Source organism: Chiloscyllium plagiosum, unplaced genomic scaffold (genome assembly GCF_037043375.1).
Source record: "Chiloscyllium plagiosum isolate Xiang-an unplaced genomic scaffold, Cpla_swu_hap1 HiC_scaffold_31, whole genome shotgun sequence".
NCBI lineage: Eukaryota > Metazoa > Chordata > Chondrichthyes > Orectolobiformes > Hemiscylliidae > Chiloscyllium > Chiloscyllium plagiosum.
Window position 1 is genome coordinate 1,644,003 of NW_028270169.1, and position 19,093 is coordinate 1,663,095.

The following is a 19,093-nucleotide window of genomic DNA, read 5'->3' on the forward strand; positions in this document are numbered from 1 at the left end:
AGCCCCTTCGGGAACTGTATCCCAGTGAGAGTCAGCCCCTTCGGGAACTGTATCCCAGTGAGAGACAGCCCCTTCAGGAACTGTATCCCAGTGAGAGACAGCCCCTTCGGGAGCTGTATCCCAGTGAGAGTCAGCCCCTTCGGGAACTGTATCCCAGTGAGAGACAGCCCCTTCAGGAACTGTATCCCAGTGAGAGACAGCCCCTTCGGGAGCTGTATCCCAGTGAGAGACAGTCCCTTCGGGAACTGTATCCCAGTGAGAGACGGCCCCTTTGGGAACTGTATCCCAGTGAGAGTCAGCCCCTTCGGGAACTGTATCCCAGTGAGAGTCGGCCCCTTCGGGAACTGTATCCCAGTGAGAGTCAGCCCCTTCGGGAACTGTATCCCAGTGAGAGTCGGCCCCTTCGGGAACTGTATCCCAGTGAGAGACAGCCCCTTCAGGAACTGTATCCCAGTGAGAGACAGCCCCTTCAGGAACTGTATCCCAGTGAGAGACAGCACCTTCAGGAACTGTATCCCAGCGAGAGACAGCCCCTTCAGGAACTGTATCCCAGTGAGAGTCAGCACCTTCAGGAACTGTATCCCAGTGAGAGTCAGCCCCTTCGGGAACTGTATCCCAGTGAGAGTCAGCCCCTTCGGGAACTGTATCCCAGTGAGAGTCGGCCCCTTCGGGAACTGTATCCCAGTGAGAGTCGGCCCCTTCAGGAACTGTATCCTGGTGAGAGTCAGCACCTTCGGGAACTGTGTCCCAGTGAGAGTCGGCCCCTTCGGGAACTGTATCCCAGTGAGAGTCAGCCCCTTCAGGAACTGTATCCCAGTGAGAGACAGCCCCTTCAGGAAGTGTATCCCAGTGAGAGACAGTCCCTTCAGGAACTGTATCCCAGTGAGAGACAGCCCCTTCAGGAAGTGTATCCCAGTGAGAGACAGTCCCTTCGGGAACTGTATCCCAGTGAGAGACAGCCCCTTCAGGAACTGTATCCCAGTGAGAGACAGCACCTTCGGGAACTGTATCCCAGTGAGAGACAGCCCCTTCAGGAACTGTATCCCAGTGAGAGACAGCCCCTTCAGGAACTGTATCCCAGTGAGAGACAGCCCCTTCAGGAACTGTATCCCAGTGAGAGACAGCCCCCTCGGGAACTGTATCCCAGTGAGAGACAGCCCCTTCAGGAACTGTATCCCAGTGAGAGTTGGCATCTTCAAGGGAATGGTTGGAAAACATTTGAATAACTTCCTTCTCCATATAGAATTAAAATGTGGTGTTTTGTGTAAACATAGAATCCCTACAGTGTGGAAGTAGGCCCTTCAGCCCATCAAGTCCACACCAACCCTTCAAAGAGCATCCCACTGAGACCCAAACCCTATCCCTGCATTCACCATGGCTAACCTGTACATCTTTGGTCTGAATGAGGAAACTAGAGCACCTCGTAGGGACCCACACAGACACGGAAAGAACATGCAAGTTCAACACAGACAGTTGCCCAAGGTTGGAATTGAACCTAGCTCCCTGGTGCTGTGAGGCAGCAGTGCTAACCACTGAGACACCGTGCTGCCTACATTCTCAAGCCATTTCTTGGGTTTTGCAGGATTTCAACAGATGTGAATAAGTTTTGTTAAGTAATGTACTAGCTCCTGAGCCTATATTCACCAGAGGCCCAGATCTGCAGTGGAGCCAGATCAGTTCCGATGTTCAGGTACTACTAGTGAACTGCTACTGACATTGAGCGCTATGTGCAGGTTATTGCTGCATTTTTGTGCAGGTTAAAAGCAAAATTCATTTGACTTCCCCATCCCTAAAACATCCAGGGATCTGCCCGTAGTTCCACAGGAAGCCTCTTCACTCAATGTATGCTCACCTTTGCTGAGGGGTTGTGCAGGTGAGTGCCTGCATTGGTTGCTTGTAGCGAGTTGTGGCTCAGTGCTGCACGTTCCACTTGCTCTCTGTCAGACTGAGCCAGCTTGACATTTACAGCTGCATCTTTATCCAGCTCCAGTAGTTTGTGTTTCTTCAGCTGATTTCTCAGCCCAGTATTTTCAGTCTGGCTCTCAGCCAGTGAACCTGTGAGTGAAGCATTATGTTCCTGCTCTGCTTTCAGCAGTTTCTGTAGCGTTCTGACCTCATATCGGAGACTTTCCAGCTGGACTTCAGTTCCTGGCTTCTCCTGCAAAGTCCGGTAATTACTGACTGACTGTTGTGTTGTAAACAATTTCCCCTCATGTGGCTGCACACTATCAGCCAGCTCTGTCCCTCTGTTCACTTGCGGACTCTCCTGCAATGGGCTCACCGGTTCCTCCTTCTCTCTGATCAGCTGCTGGAGCCTCTCCTGCTGGAGCTGGAAGGAACTTTCCAGATTGGCTTTCTCTTCTAGCAGTTTCTCGTTTTCAGCTGTCAGTTCCTGAACAAGCTGTTGCTGGTCAGATAGTTCCTGTAGGGTCGCCTGTAGCTCCTCTGCTGTACAATGTTGTTTCTCTTCCATCTGATGCAGCTTTTCAGCAAGGCAATCTACTGACACTGAGCCAGTGCACTTCAGAGGTTCCTCACTGGAGCTGATATTGCCTTCAACACTATTAGTGCTAATGAGAGAGGGGTTAAAAACTCTGTTACGGTCTTTTGAATCTGGAGAGGGGGTCACACTGCTCATGTTGGGGAATGAGCTGAGAGATCTCCCCCCATTGATAGCCAGGAGGGTGTTATCGAATGATTCTCTAGTTTGATTCCTGGTACTTTCCAACGACGATGGGGTACAGAGGCTGCTGCTGGGATCACTATAGAGGGAGACTTCTAAACTCAGCGAGTTACCCTCGGTCACAGACTGGACACCTTCTCTGTGGTGCTCCAGGGTGAGGAGCTGTTCCTGTAAGATCTGTTTCTCTGCCCGCGTCTCCTCGAGCTCATTTTGGAGAATCTGGATTTTTTGTTCCAGCGTTTTTATTTGTGATTCAACTTTGCCAGGAAACCCCGACAACTCTTCCAGATCATTCTTTTCATGTTTATTTTGTTGATGGTTCAGCTCACATCTTAATTTACTGATTTCAAAATCTTTAGCCTTGGCTTCTGCCAACAGTTCTTTAATCTGAGTCTCGAGCCGAGCTTGAACACTTTCTTCACCCTGGGTTCTGATTCTTAAAGCTGTTGGAAGTGGTCGTGTTGGAGCCGCAGTGTCACAGCCGACTGAAGCAGCTGCCTTCTTGCCAGGAGGTATACGGAACCGCTCTCGGACAAGTTTATCTTTACCAGGTGTTGTTGAATCTCTTGGAGTCGGAATCGCAGAGCGTCGATTAGAGCAGCTCACTCCTATCACAGAAACGAATGACTGTTAGTTTCTTACCTCAGACCATCAGCCTGAGTTACCAACAAAGAAACCCAGCCGCATGTCAACCCACTCCCCACCTCAAACCCAGCCCCATCTCTACCCACTCCCCACCTCAAACCCAGCCCCATCTCAACCCACTCCCCATCTCAAACCCAGCTCCATCTCAACCCACTCCCCAACTCAAACCCAGCCCCATCGCAACCCACTCCCCACCTCAAACTCAGCCCCATCTCAACCCACTCCCCACCTCAAACCCAGCCCCACCTCAACGCACTCCCCACCTCAAACTCAGCCCCATCTCAACCCACTCCCCACCTCAAACCCAGCCCCACCTCAACCCACTCCCCACCTCAAACCCTGCCCCATCTCAACCCACTCCACACCTCAAACCCTGCCCCATCTCAACCCACTCCACACCTCAACCCAACCCCACCTCAACCGACTCCCCACCTCAAACTCAGCCCCATCTCAACCCACTCCCCACCTCAAACTCAGCCCCATCTCAACCCACTCCCCACCTCAAACCCAGCCCCACCTCAACCCACTCCCCACCTCAAACCCTGCCCCACCTCAACCCACTCCCCACCTCAAACCCAGCCCCATCTCAACACACGCCCCCACCTCAAACACAGAACCATCTCAACCCACTCCCCACCTCAAACCCAGCCCCATCTCTACCCACTCCCCAACTCAAACCCAGCCACATCTCAACCCACTCCCCACCTCAAACCCAGCCCCATCTCAACCCACTCCACACCTCAACCCAATCCCATCTCAACCCACTCCCCACCTCAAACCCAGCCCCATCTCAACCCACTCCCCACCTCAAATCCAGCCCCATCTCAACCCACTCCCTACCTCAAACCCAGCCCCATCTCAACCCACTCCCCACCTCAAACCCAGCCCCATCTCCACCCACTCCGCACCTCAACCTCAGCTCCATCTCAACCCACTACCCACCTCAAACCCAGCCGCATATCAACCCACTCCCCACCTCAAACCCAGCCCCATCTCAACCCACTCCCCACCTCAAACCCAGCCCCATCTCCACCCACTCCCCAACTCAAACCCAGCCCCATCTCAACCCACTCCCCACCTCAAATCCAGCCCTGCCTCAACCCACTACCCACCTCAAACCCAGCCCCATCTCAACCCACTCCCCACCTCAAACCCAGCCCAATCTCCACCCACTCCTCACCTCAAACCCAGCCCCATCTCAACCCACTCCCCACCTCAAACCCAGCCCCATCTCAACCCACTCCCCACCTCAAACGCAGCCCCATCTCAACCCACTCCCCATCTCAACCCAACCCCACCTCAACCCACTCCCACCTCAACCCACTCCCCACCTCAAACCCAGCCCCATCTCAACCCATTCCCCACCTGAAACCCAGTCCCATCTCAACCCACTCCCCACCTCAAACACAGCCCCATCTCAACCCACTCCCCACCTCAAACCCAGCCCTGCCTCAACCCACTCCCCACCTCAAACCCAGCCCCATCTCAACCCACTCCCCACGTCAAACCCAGCCACATCTCAACCCACTCCCCACCACAAACTCAGCCCCATCTCAACCCACTCCCCACCTCAAACCCAGCCCCATCTCAACCCACTCCCCACCTCAATCCCCAGCCCCATCTCAACCCACTCCCCACCTCAATCCCAGCCCCATCTCAACCCACTCCCCACCTCAAACCCAGCCCCATCTCAAACCACTAACCACCTCAAACCCAGCCCCATCTCAACCCACTACCCACCTCAAAACCAGCCCCATCTCAACCCACTCCCCATCTCAAACTCAGCTCCATCTCAACCCACTCCCCACCTCAAACCCAGCCCCATCTCAACCCACTCCCCAACTCTAACCCAGCCCCATCTCAACCCAGACCCACCTCAACCCACTACCCACCTCAAACCCAGCCCCATCTCAGCCCACTCCCCACCTCAAACCCAGACCCATCTCAACCCACTCTCCACCTCAAACGCAGCCCCATCGCAACCCACTCCTCAGCTCAAACCCAGACCCATCTCAGCCCACTCCCCACCTCAAACCCAGCCCCATCTCAACCCACTCCCCACCTCAAACACAGCCCCATCTCAACCCACTCCCCACCTCAAACCCAGCCCCACCTCAAACCACTCCGCACCTCAAACCCAGCCCCATCTCAGCCCACTCCACATCTCAACCCAACTCCTTCTCAACCCACTCCCCACCTCAAATCCAGCCCCATCTCAACCCACTCTCGAACTCAAACCCAGCTCCATCTCAATCCACTACCCACCTTAAACCAAGCCCCACCTCAAACCCACTCCGCAACTCAACCCACTACCCACCTCAAACCCAGTCCCATCTCAACACACTCCCCACCTCAAACCCAGCCCCATCTCAACCCACTCCCCATCTCAACCCAACCCCACCTCAACCCACTCCCCACCTCAAACACAGCCCCATCTCAACCCACTCCCCACCTCAAACACAGCCCCATCTCAACCCACTCCCCACCTCAAACCCATCCCCATCTCAACCCACTCCCCACCTCAAACCCAGCCCCATCTCAACCCACTCCGCACCTCAAACCCAGCCCAATCTCAACCCACTCCCCACCTCAAACCCAGCCCCATCTCAACCCACTCCCCACCTCAAACCCAATCCCCATCTCAACCCAACCCCACCTCAATCCACTCCCCACCTCAAACCCAGCCCCATCTCAACCCACATCCCACCTCAAACCCAGCCCCACATCAACCCACTCCCCAACTCAAACCCAGCCCCATCTCAACCCACTCCCCACCTCAAACCCAGCCCTGCCTCAACCCACTCCCCACCGCAAACTCAGGCCCATCTCAACCCACTCCCCACCTCAAACCCAGCCCCATTTCAACCCACTAACCACCTCAAACCCAGCCCCATCTCAACCCACTACCCACCTCAAAACCAGCCCCATCTCAACCCACTCCCCACCTCAAACCCAGCCCCATCTCAACGCACTCCCCACCTCAAACTCAGCCCCATCTCAACCCACTCCCCACCTCAAAATCAGCCCCATCTCAACCCACTCCACACCTCAAACCAACCCTATCTCAACCCACTCCCCAACTCAAACCCATCCCCATCTCAATCCACTACTCACCTCAAACCAAGCCCCATCTCTACCCACTCCCCATCTCAACCCACTCCCCACCTCAAACCCAGCCCCATCTCAACCCATTCCCCACCTCAAACCCAGCCCTATCTCAACCCACTCCCCACCTCAAACACAGCCCCATCTCAACGCACTCCCCACCTCAAACTCAGCCCCATCTCAACCCACTCCCCACCTCAAAATCAGCCCCATCTCAACCCACTACCCACCGCAAACCCAGCCCCATCTCAACCCACTCCCCACCTCAAACACAGCCCCATCTCAACGCACTCCCCACCTCAAAATCAGCCCCATCTCAACCCACTACCCACCGCAAACCCAGCCCCATCTCAACCCACTCCCCACCTCAAACCCAGCCCCATCTCAACCCATTCCCCACCTCAAACCCAGCCCCATCTCAACCCACTCCCCACCTCAAACACAGCCCCATCTCAACGCACTCCCCACCTCAAACTCAGCCCCATCTCAACCCACTCCCCACCTCAAACACAGCCCCATCTCAACCCACTCCCCACCTCAAATCCAGCCCGATCTCAACCCACTCCCCAACTCAAACCCAGCCCCATCTCAACCCACTCCCCATCTCAAACCCAGCCCCATCTCAACCCACTCCCCACCTCAAACACAGCCCCATCTCAACCCACTCCCCGCCTCAAACCCAGCCCTGCCTCAGTCCACTCCCCACCTCAAACCCAGCCCCATCTCAAACCACTCCCCACCTCAAACCCAGCCCCATCTCAACCCACTCCCCACCTCAAACCCAGCCCCATCTCAACCCACTCCCCACCTCAAACACAGCCCCATCTCAACCCACTCCCCACCTCAAACCCAGCGCATGTCAACCCACTCCCCACCTCAAACCCAGCCCCATCTCAACCCACTCCCCACCTCAAACCCAGCGCATGTCAACCCATTCCCCACCTCAAACCCATTCCCATCTCAACCCACTCCCCACCTCAAACCCAGCCCCATCTCAACCCAGACCCACCTCAACCCACTACCCACCTCAAACCCAGCCCCATCTCAAACCACACCCCACCTCAAACCCAGCCCCATCTCAACCCACTCCCCACCTCAAACCCAGCCCCATCTCATCCCCACAACCCACCTCAAACCCAGACCCACTCAACCCACTCCCCACCTCAAATGCAGCCCCATCTCAACCCACTCCCCACCTCAAACCCAGCCCCATCGCAACCCACTCCCCACCTCAAACCCAGCCCCATCTCAACCCACTCCCCACCTCAAACCCAGCCCCATCTCAACCCACTCCCCATCTCAACCCACTCCCCACCTCAAACCCAACCCCACCTCAACCCACTCCCCATCTCAAACCCAGCCCCATCTCATCCCATTCCCCACCTCAAACCCAGCCCCATCTCAACCCACTCCCCACCTCAAACTCAGCCCCATCTCAACCCACTCCCCAACTCAAACCCTGCCCCATCTCAACCCACTCCCCACCTCATACTCAGCCCCATCTCAACCCACTAACCACCTCAAACCCAGCCCCATCTCAACCCACTACCCACCTCAAACCGAGCCCCATCTCAACCCACTCCCCATCTCAAACTCAGCTCCATCTCAACCCACTCCCCAACTCTAACCCAGCCCCATCTCAACACAGCCCCACCTCAACCCACTACCCACCTCAAACCCAGCCCCATCTCAACCCACTCCCCACCTCAAACCCAGCCCCATCTCAACCCACTCCACATCTCAACCCAACTCCTTCTCAACCCACTCCCCACCTCAAATCCAGCCCCATCTCAACCCACTCTCCAACTCAAACCCAGCTCCATCTCAATCCACTACCCACCTCAAACCCACTCCGCAACTCAACCCAATCCCCATCTCAAACCCAGCCCCACCGCAAGCCCAGCACCATCTCAATCCACTACCCACCTCAAACCAAGCCCCATCTCAACCCACTCCCCATCTCAACCTACTCCCCAACTCAAACCCAGCCCCATCTCAACCCAGCCCCACCTCATCCCAACCCCACCTCAACCCACTACCCAACTCAATCCCAGCCCCATCTCAACCCAGCCCCACCTCATCCCAACCCCACCTCAACCCACTCCCCACCTCAAACCCAGCCCCATCTCAACCCACTCCCCACCTCAAACCCAGCACAATCTCAAACCACTCCCCACCTCAAACCCAGCCCCACCTCAACCCACTCCCCATGTCAACCCACTCCCCACCTCAAACCCAGCCCCATCTCAACCCACTCCCCACCTCAAACCCAGCCCTGCCTCAATCCACTCCCCACCTCAAACCCAGCCCCATCTCAACCCACTCCCCACCTCAAACCCAGCCCCATCTCAACCCACTCCCCACCTCAAACTCAGCCCCATCTCAACCCACTCCCCAACTCAAACCCAGCCCCATCTCAACCCACTCCCCACCTCCAACCCCAGCCCCATCTCAACCCACTCCCCACCTCAAACTCAGCCCCATCTCAACCCACACCCCACCTCAAACCCAGCCCCATCTCAACCCACTCCCCACCTCAAACCCCAGCCCCATCTCAACCCACTAACCACCTCAAACCCAGCCCCATCTCAACCCACTACCCACCTCAAAACCAGCCCCATCTCAACCCACTCCCCACCTCAAACCCAGCCCCATCTCAACCCACTCCTCACCTCAAACACAGCCCCATCTCAAACCACTTCCCATCACAGCCCAACCCCATCTCAACCCACTACCCACCTCAAACCCAGCCCCATCTCAACCCACTCCCCATCTCAAACTCAGCTCCATCTCAACCCACTCCCCACCTCAAACCCAGACCCATCTCAACCCACTCTCCACCTCAAACTCAGCCCCATCGCAACCCACTCCCCACCTCAAACCCAGCCCCATCTCAGCCCACTCCCCACCTCAAACCCAGCCCCATCTCAAACCACTCCCCACCTCAAACACATCCCCACCTCAACCCACTCCCCACCTCAAACCCAGCCCCACCTCAACCCACTCCCCACCTCAAACCCAGCCCCATCTCAACCCACTCCACATCTCAACCCAACTCCTTCTCAACCCACTCCCCACCTCAAATCCAGCCCCATCTCAACCCACTCTCCAACTCAAACCCAGCTCCATCTCAATCCACTACCCACCTCAAACCCACTCCGCAACTCAACCCACTCCCCATCTCAAACCCAGCCCCACCTCAACCCACTCCCCACCGCAAGCCCAGCCCCATCTCAATCCCCTACCCACCTCAAACCAAGCCCCATCTCAACCCACTCCCCATCTCAACCTACTCCCCAACTCAAACCCAGCCCCATCTCAACCCAGCCCAACCTCATCCCAACCCCACCTCAACCCACTACCCACCTCAAACCCAGTCCCATCTCAACCCACTCCCCACCTCAAACCCAGCCCCATCTCAACCCACTCCCCACCTCAAACCCAGCACAATCTCAACCCACTCCCCACCTCAAACCCAGCCCCATCTCAACCCACTCCCCACCTCAAACCCAGCCCCATCTCAACCTACTCCGCACCTCAAACCCAGCCCCATCTGAACCCACTCCCCACCTCAAACACAGCCCCATCTCAACCCACTCCCCACCTCAAACCCAGCCCCATCTCAACCCATGCCCCATCTCAAACCCAGCCCTACCTCAACCCACTCCCCACCTGAAACCCAGCCCCATCTCATCCCACTCCCCAACTCAAACCCAGCCCCATCTCAACCCAGTCCCCATCCCAACCCAACCCCATCTCAACCCACTCCCCACCTCAATCCACTCCCCATCTCAAACCACTCCCCACCTCAAACCCAGACCCAACTCAACCCACTCCCCACCTCAAACCCAGCCCCATCTCAACGCACTCCCCACCTCAAACCCAATCCCGCCGCAACCCGCTCCCATCTCAAACCCAATTTCGCCTCAACCCACTAACCACCTCAGACCCACTCCGCACCTCAACCTCAGCCCCATCTCAATCCACTCCCCACCTCAACCCAATCCCCACCTCAAATCCAACTCACCTCAAACCCAATCTCGCCTCAACCCACTCCCCACAAAAACCCAATCTCGACCCACTCTCCATCTCAAACCTAACCTCACTTCAAACCTATTACCCACCTCAACCTCAGCACCCCTTTCAACTCACTCCCCACCTCGGTTCCACTCCCTACCTCACACCCATTCCCCACCTTTCGTCCATTACCCACCTCAAATCAATTCCCAACCTCAACCCCAGCCCCCAAATCAACCCACTACCTACCTCAAACCCACTCCCCACCTCAACCCCAACCCCCCACCTCACTACCAGTCCCCAACTCAACCCACTCCCCACCTCAAACCCAAACCCACCTCAATCCCACTCTGCACCTCAAACCCGCTCCCCACCTCAGCCCCCAATTCAACCCACTCCCCACCTCAAACCTAAACCCACCTCAATCCCACTCCCCACCTCAAACCTACTCCCCACCTCAAACCCAAATAAGCAGTCCCCAACTCAATCCACACCCCACCTCTTTTCCACTTCCCACCTCACCCCCAACGCCCACATCACATCCAGCCCTCACCTCAACCTACTCCCCACCTAGAATACTTGCAGTGTGGAAACATGCCCTTCGGCCCAACAAGTCCACTCCGACCCGCCGAAGCGCAACCCACCCAGACCCATTCCCCTACATTTACCCCTTCACCTAACACTACGGGCAATTTAGCATGGCCAATTCACCTAACCTGCATATCTTTGGATTGTGGGAGGAAACCGGAGCACCCGGAGGAAACCCACACAGACACGGGGAGAATGTGCAAACTCCACACAGAGGGTTGCCTGAGGCGGGAATTGAACTCAGGTCTCTAGCGCTGTGAGGCAGCAGTGCTAAGCACTGTGTCACCGTGCCGCCTACCTACTCCCCACCTCAAACCAATTCCCCACCTCAAACCCATTCCCCACCTCAACCCCAATCCCCACCTCACACCCAACCCGAAACTCCACCTCAACCTGAGACCATACATCAATCCTACCTCCCATGCCTAATGCCCCACCTAAATGCCACTTCACACTTCCACCTCAACCTCATTTTACATCCCAAATCTCCACACTCCCCAATCCCAATCTGCTCTCACACCCACATCATACTGGCACACCCTACACACTACAATCAGCAGGATCCCAAACGTTGCTGTAAGTGATTTATGGTCAGAGATGGAAGACTGGAGAGTGAGGAGTATAGGGTGATCAATGACAGGAACTGTCCTTGGCACTGAGAGCACTTCATCAGAATTGGTTATGATGATCACGTGTTACATCAAATTTAATAAATAAATTACAGCACGAAAACAGACAAATCAGCCCATCAGCTCCACATCTGTGTATGCAGTTCACGTAGACCCTTTCGTCAGTGCTAATCCACTGACAGTGCAGCACTCCCTCAACACGGACCCTCATTTAGTGCGGCACTTCCTCAGCACTGTCCCTTTGACAGTGCGATGCTGCCTCAGAGCTGACCCTCCGAAAATGTGGCATTTCCTCAGCACTGATCCTCCGACATGCGGCGATCCCTCAGCGCTGACCCTCTGAGAGTGCTGCATTCCCCAGCACTGATCCTTAAAGAGTACAGTACTCTCTCAGTACTGACCCTCTGACAGTGCTGCACTCCCTCAGTGCTGATCCTCCAACAGTGCAGCACTCTCGCAGTACTGACCCTCTGACAGTGCAGCACTCTCTCTGTACTGACCGTCCAACAGTGCAGAACGTCCTCAGCCCTGACCCTCTGACAGTGCAGCACTCCCTCAGTGCTGATCCTCCAACAGTGCAGCACTCTCTCTGTACTGACCGTCCAACAGTGCAGAACATCCTCAGCCCTGACCCTCTGACAGTGCGGCACTCCCTCAGTTCACACCCTATGACTTTGCTGCACTCTTTCGGTACTGACCCTCCAACAGTGTGGCATTCCCTCAGCATTGACTCCCGGGCAATGTGGCACTCCCTCAGCACTGACCCTCCAATAGTGCCTACTCCCTCAACGCTGACCCTCCCACACTGCAGCCCTCGCTCAGCAGTGACCCTCCAACAGTGTGGCACTCCCTCAGCCCTGACCCTCCAACAGTACAGCACTCCCTCAGTACTGACCCTCCGACATGTGCCGCTCCCTCAGAGTTGACCCCCCGACAGTGTGACATTCCCTCAGCACTGACCCTCCGACAGTGCCTACTCCCTCAACGCTGACCTTCCAACACCGCAGCACTCCCTCAGTACTGACCCTCCGACAGTGCAGCACTCCCTTTACACTGACCCTCCCACACTGCAGCCCTCGCTCAGCAGTGACCCTCCAACAGTGCGGCACTCCCTCAGCCCTGACCCTCCAACAGTACAGCACCCCCTCAGTACTGACCCTTCGACATGCGCCGCTCCCTCAGAGTTGACCCCCTGAAAATGTGGCACTCCCTCAATGCTGACCCTCCGACACTATGGCGCTCCCTCAGCACTGACCCTCCAACATGCGGCGCTCCCTCAGAGCAGACCCTCTGAAAATGTGGCACTCACTCAGCAATGACCCTTCGACATGCTGAGCTCCCTCAGCACTGACCCTCCGACAGTGTGACACTCGCTCAGCACTGACCCTCTGTCAGTGCGGTACTCCCTCAGCACTGACCCTCCGACAGTGTGGCGCTCCCTCAGCACTGACTCCCCGACAATGTGGCACTCCCTCAATGCTGACCCTCCGACAGTGTGACACTCGCTCAGCACTGACCCTCTGTCAGTGCGGTGCTCCCTCAGCACTGACCCTCCAACAGTGCAGCACTTCCTCAGTCCTGACGCTCAGACACTGCGGCACTCCCTCAGTACTGTCTCACTGACAGTGCGGCACTCCCTCAGTTCACAACCTCTGACCTTGCTGCACTCTCTCAGTACTGACCTTCAGTGCTGTGACACTCCCTCAGCATTGACCCTCGCACAATGTCGAACTCCCTCAGCACTGACCCTCTGAGTGCGGAGCTCCTTCAATACTGACCCTCTGACAGTGTGGCGCTCCGTCAGCACTGAACCTTTGATAATGTGGCACTCCCTCAGCATTGACCCTCCAACAGTGCGGAACTCCCTCAGCACTGACCCTCCCACAGTGCGGCACTACCTCAGCACTGACCCTCCGACAGTGCGGCGCTCCCTCAGTACTGACCCTCCAACAGTACAGCACTCCCTCAGTACTGACACTCCAACATGCGCCTCTCCCTCAGCGTGACCCTCCCTCAGCACTGACCCTCCAACAGTGTGGCACTCCTTCAGTCCTGACCTTCTGACACTGCGGCAGTCTCTCAGCCCTGACCCCCTACAATGTGGCACTCCCTCAGCACTGACCCACAGTCAATAGAGCGTTCCCTCAGTAATGGCCCTCCAACAGTGCAGCACTCCCTCAATACTGATGCTCCGACAGTGCGGCACTCCCACTTTACTGACCCTCCGACAGTGTGGCACTCCCTCAGTTCACACCCTCTGACCTTGCTACACTCTCTCAGTACTAACCCTCCGACTGTGTGGCAGTCCTGACCCTCTGACACTGCAGCACTGGCCCTCTGACAGAGCAGCACCCCGTCAGCATTGACCCACCGACAATGTTGAACGCCCTCAGCACTGACCCTCTGACAGTGTGGTGCTCCCTCAGCACTGACCCTCTGAAAGTGCGGCGCTCCCGCAGCACTGACCCTCCGACAGTGTGGTGCTCCCTCAGCACTGACGCTCAGATAATGTGGCACTCCCTCAGCCCTGACTACCCAACAATGTGGCACTCCCTCAGCATGGACCCTCCGACAATGCTGCACTCCCTCACCACTCACCCTCCAACAGTGCAGCACTCCCTCAGCACTGACCCTCGAACAGTGCAGCACTCCCTCAGCACTGACCCTCCGACAGTGCAGTACTCCCTTAGCGCTGACCCTACCACAGTGTGGCACACCCTCAGCATTAACCCTCCGATAATGTGGCACTCCCTCAGCACTGACCCTCCGACAGTGCGGCGCTCCCTCAGCACTGACCCTCCGACAGTGCGGCACTCCCTCACCACTGACCCTCACATAGTGCGGCACTCCCTCAGCACTGACATCGCACAGTTCTGCGGCACTCCCTCAGCACTGACATCGCACAGTTCTGCGGCACTCCCTCAGCACTGACATCGCACAGTTCTGCGGCACTCCCTCAGCACTGACATCGCACAGTTCTGCGGCACTCCCTCAGCACTGACATCGCACAGTTCTGCGGCACTCTCTCAGCACTGACCCCCTACAATGTGGCACTCCCTCAGCACTGACCCTCTGACAGTGCAGCACTCTCTTAGCGTTGACCTTCTGACAGTGCGGCACTCCCTCATCTCACATCCTCTGACACTGCTGCACACCCTCAGCATTGGCCCTCTAGCAATGCTGCACTCCCTCAGCACTGACCCTCCAATAGTGCAGCACACACTCAGTACTGATGCTCCGACAGTGCGGCACTCCCTCAGCACTGACCTTCCAATAGTGCAGCACTTCCTCAGTGCTGACCATCTGACACTGCAGCACTCCCTCAGCACTGACTCTCTGACAGTGTGGCACTCCCTCAGCACTGAGGCTCCGACAATGTGGCACTCCCTAAGCATGGACCCTCCGACAATGCTGAACTCCCTCAGCACTCACCCTCCAACAGTGCAGCACTCCCTCAGTACTGACCCTCCAACAGTGCAGCACTCCCTCAGTACTGACCCTCCAACAGTGCAGCACTCCCTCAGCACTGACCCTCCGACAGTGCGGCACTCCCTCAGCGCTGACCCTCTGACAGTGCAGTACTCCTTCAGCGCTGACCCTCACACAGTGCGGCACTCCCTCAGCGCTGACCCTCTGACAGTGCAGTACTCCTTCAGCACTGACCCTCCGACAGTGCGGCACACCCTCAGCACTGACCCTCCGACAGTGCGGCACTCCCTCAGCGCTGACCCTCTGACAGTGCAGTACTCCTTCAGCACTGACCCTGCGACAGTGCGGCACTCCCTCAGCGCTGACCCTCACACAGTGCGGCACTCCCTCAGCATTGACCCTCTGACAGTGTGGCGCACCCTCAGCACTGACCCTCTGATAATGTGGTATCCCTCAGCACTGACCCTCCAACAGTGCTGCACTCCCTCAGTTCTGACCCCCAAACAATGCTGCACTCCCTCAGCCCTGACCTTCCAACAGTACAGTACTCTCTCTGCACTGAACCCCAACAGTACAGCACTCCCTCAGCACTGACCCTCTCACAGTGCGGAGCTCCCTCAATACTGACCCTCCAACAGTGTAGCGCTCCATCAGCACTGACCGTCTGATAATGTGGCACTCCCTCAGCACTGACCCTCTGACAGTGTTGCACTCCCTCAGTACTAATCCACCAACAATGCTGGACTCACTCAGCACTGACCCTCCAACAGTGCGGCGCTCCCTCTGCATTGATCTTCTGACAGTGCCCACTCCCTCAGCACTGACCCTCCGACAGTGCCCACTCCCTCAGTACTGATCCTCCGACAGTGTGGAGCTCCTTCAGTACTGACCATCCAACAGTGTGGCACTTCCTCAGCACTGAAACTCTACAGTGTGGTGCACCCTCAGCACTGACCCTCCGATAATGTGGCACTCCCTGAGCACTGACCCTCTGACAATGCAGCACTCCCTCAGCATTGAATCTCCAACAGTGAGGCATTCCCTCAGCACTGACCCTCCGACAATGTCGAACTCCCTCATCACTGACCCTCCGACAGTGTGGCGTACCCTCAGCATTGACTCTCTGATAGTGTGGTACTCCCTCAGCACTGACCCTCCCAACAGTACAGTACTCTCTCAGTACTGAGCCTCCAAAGGTGCAGCCTGCCCTTGGTACTGACCTCCACAGGGTACAACCTCCCTTTCCTTTCACTGATCGATACATTCTGCCTCTCTCATCCTTTTATCCAGATTCTCCTTAAATATATTAAGCAGAGTCACCTGAGCAACTCCCCTTAGGACTGTTTTCCACATTCTCCCTACTCTGTGGAGAAGGACGATTTTCCTGAATTCCCAGCTGGATTTATGAATGACTAACTTGATGTTCCTTAGGTCTGCTGTTCCCACAGGAAAACACCTTCTCTATATTTGTCTTTGAAACAATCTACACTAGGTGTCCTGTAATTTCCCTTTTCTATTGTAAAGAGTCCTGGAGTCTTTGTTCTTTCTGACATTTAACCTTACATTCAAATATATCTGTGTTGTACCAGCTTAAAGGACAAGGGTTTGAGACAACAAATCAGGAATCATCACCTTTACACTTCATAGGATTCTGCAGTAAATAAATAACATTTGCTCATAGTCATGAGCACAAACTGATCTATAAAAAGTGATATTGCCTGAGAAATGTGGCTACAGGAGATTCCAGTTGGTGATGTTTAAGATATGCAATTGGAACTTCTGAGATGCTGAACAGTGAGCTTCTTCAGAGATTCAGAGGGATACCATATCAGCCAGTTTTGCCTAAAGACCTCCCTCACACCCCACCGTCCCGACATCTGTCAGTTCAAAACTGCACCCTAGCCTCTTTTAAATGAACAACCACTCTGGGGTAGACAATGACAGCAGTGTCCTGGGAGAGATGGAAACAACGTGGCTCTTGTATGAAACATTCCAATTCCTCTTGCCTCCCACACATTCTGCACTCGCAACCATTTACTTTTATTCCTTTATGGGGTGTTGCTAACACTGGTTGAGGTAGCATTCATTGCCCATCCCTAAGTGCCGTTGAGAAAGTAACAATGAGCCAAGTTCTTGAAAATAAGTGAGTTGCTTGCTGGGCCATTTCTGAGGGCTGTCACATGGAGGTGTGTGTACATGCGTGTGTGTGTGTCCTAGTGACCGTGCAGCTAACAGGAACATTGGCTTATACAATAATTTGGTGGTTTGGCGCTCACCAATAATGATATGACCTTTTTATTCCAGTTCATTTAATCATATTCCCCAGCAGCTAGAGATGTTAAATCTTGTCTCTGTATCTTTAAATCAGGCCTTGTGATAGCATAATGACAGCAGCAGCTGGGTGCGAGCAGTGCTCGGAGATGTTGCACACACTGGCGGATCTGTACACAAGCAACTCATGGGTTTCAGGCTGCACCAAGAGAGGTCAGAGGCTGAGGCGCAAGAAATAATTACTGTCCAAACCACTGGAGAAGTTACCCTGCGCCTCTTTTAATAGTGACTGTGGGATTGTTTATCCCACCGGGGAGGGCAGACATACTGACCCCCCCCAACAGTGCGATGCTCCCTCAGCACCGACCCTCCGACAGGGCAGCACTCAGCACTGACCATCAGCACTGACCCTCCGATAGTGCGGCGTTCCCTCAGCACTGACCCTCCGACAGTGTGGTACTCCCTCAGCACTGACCATCCGACAGTGCGACATTCCCTCAGTACTGACCCTCCGACAGTGCGACATTCCCTCAGTACTGACCCTCTGACAGTGCGACATTCCCTCAGCACTGACGCTCCGACAGTGCGGCACTCCCTCAGTACTGACCCTCCGACAGTACGACATTCCCTCAGCACTGACCCTCCGAAAGTGCGGCGCTCCCCCAGCACTGACCCTCCGACAGTGCGACATTCCCTCAGCACTGACCCTCTGACAGTGCGACATTCCCTCAGCACTGACCCTCCGACAGTGCGGTACTCCCTTAGCACTGACCCTCCGACAGTGCGGCACACCCTCAGCACTGACCCTCCGACAGTGCGACATTCCCTCAGCACTGACCCTCCGACAGTGCGGCACTCCCTCAGCACTGACCCTCCGACAGTGCGGCACACCCTCAGCACTGACCCTCCGACAGTGCGGCACTCCCTTAGCACTGACCCTCCGACAGTGCGGCACACCATTAGCACTGACCCTCCGACAGTGCGGCACACCCTCAGCACTGACCCTCCGACAGTGCGGCACACCCTCAGCACTGACCCTGCGACAGTGCGGCACTCCCTTAGCACTGACCCTCTGACAGTGCGGCACACCCTCAGCACTGACCCTCCGAGAGTGCGGCACTCCCTTAGCACTGACCCTCCGACAGTGCGGCACACCATTAGCACTGACCCTCCGACAGTGCGGCACACCCTCAGCACTGACCCTCCGACAGTGCGGCACACCCTCAGCACTGACCCTCCGACAGTGCGGCACTCCCTTAGCACTGACCCTCTGACAGTGCGGCACTCCCTTAGCACTGACCCTCCGACAGTGCGGCACTCCCTTAGCACTGACCCTCCGACAGTGCGGCACTCCCTTAGCACTGACCCTCCGACAGTGCGGCACACCCTCAGCACTGACCCTCCGACAGTGCGGCACTCCCTTAGCACTGACCCTCCGACAGTGCGGCACTCCCTCACTACTGGCCCTCCGACAGTGCGGCACTCCCTTAGCACTGACCCTCCGACAGTGCGACATTCCCTCACTACTGGCCCTCCGACAGTGCGACATTCCCTCAGTACTGACCCTCTGACAGTGCGGCACACCCTCAGCACTGACCCTCTGACAGTGCGGCACACCCTCAGCACTGACCCTCCGACAGTGCGACATTCCCTCAGCACTGACCCTCTGACAGTGCGGCACTCCCTTAGCACTGACCCTCTGACAGTGCGGCGCTCCCTCAGCACT

General features: G+C 56.2%; 1 protein-coding gene and 1 long non-coding RNA gene across 3 annotated transcripts in view; one reads left to right on the forward strand and one right to left on the reverse strand.

Moving 5' to 3' along the window:
- LOC148141837 (uncharacterized) overlaps window positions 1–19,093 on the forward strand; it is a 198,623-nt gene that overhangs the window by 163,478 nt on the left and 16,052 nt on the right. The gene's annotated exons all lie outside the window — the stretch shown is intronic.
- The window catches only part of LOC122563846 (cytospin-B-like), an 81,811-nt gene that overhangs the window by 8,202 nt on the left and 54,516 nt on the right, over window positions 1–19,093 (reverse strand). For both annotated transcript variants that reach the window (XM_087977115.1, XM_087977114.1), the window contains one exon: window positions 1,853–3,291. In XM_087977115.1, coding sequence (XP_087833241.1) covers window positions 1,853–3,291 — 1,439 coding nt within the window. The remainder of the gene's footprint in view (window positions 1–1,852; window positions 3,292–19,093) is intronic.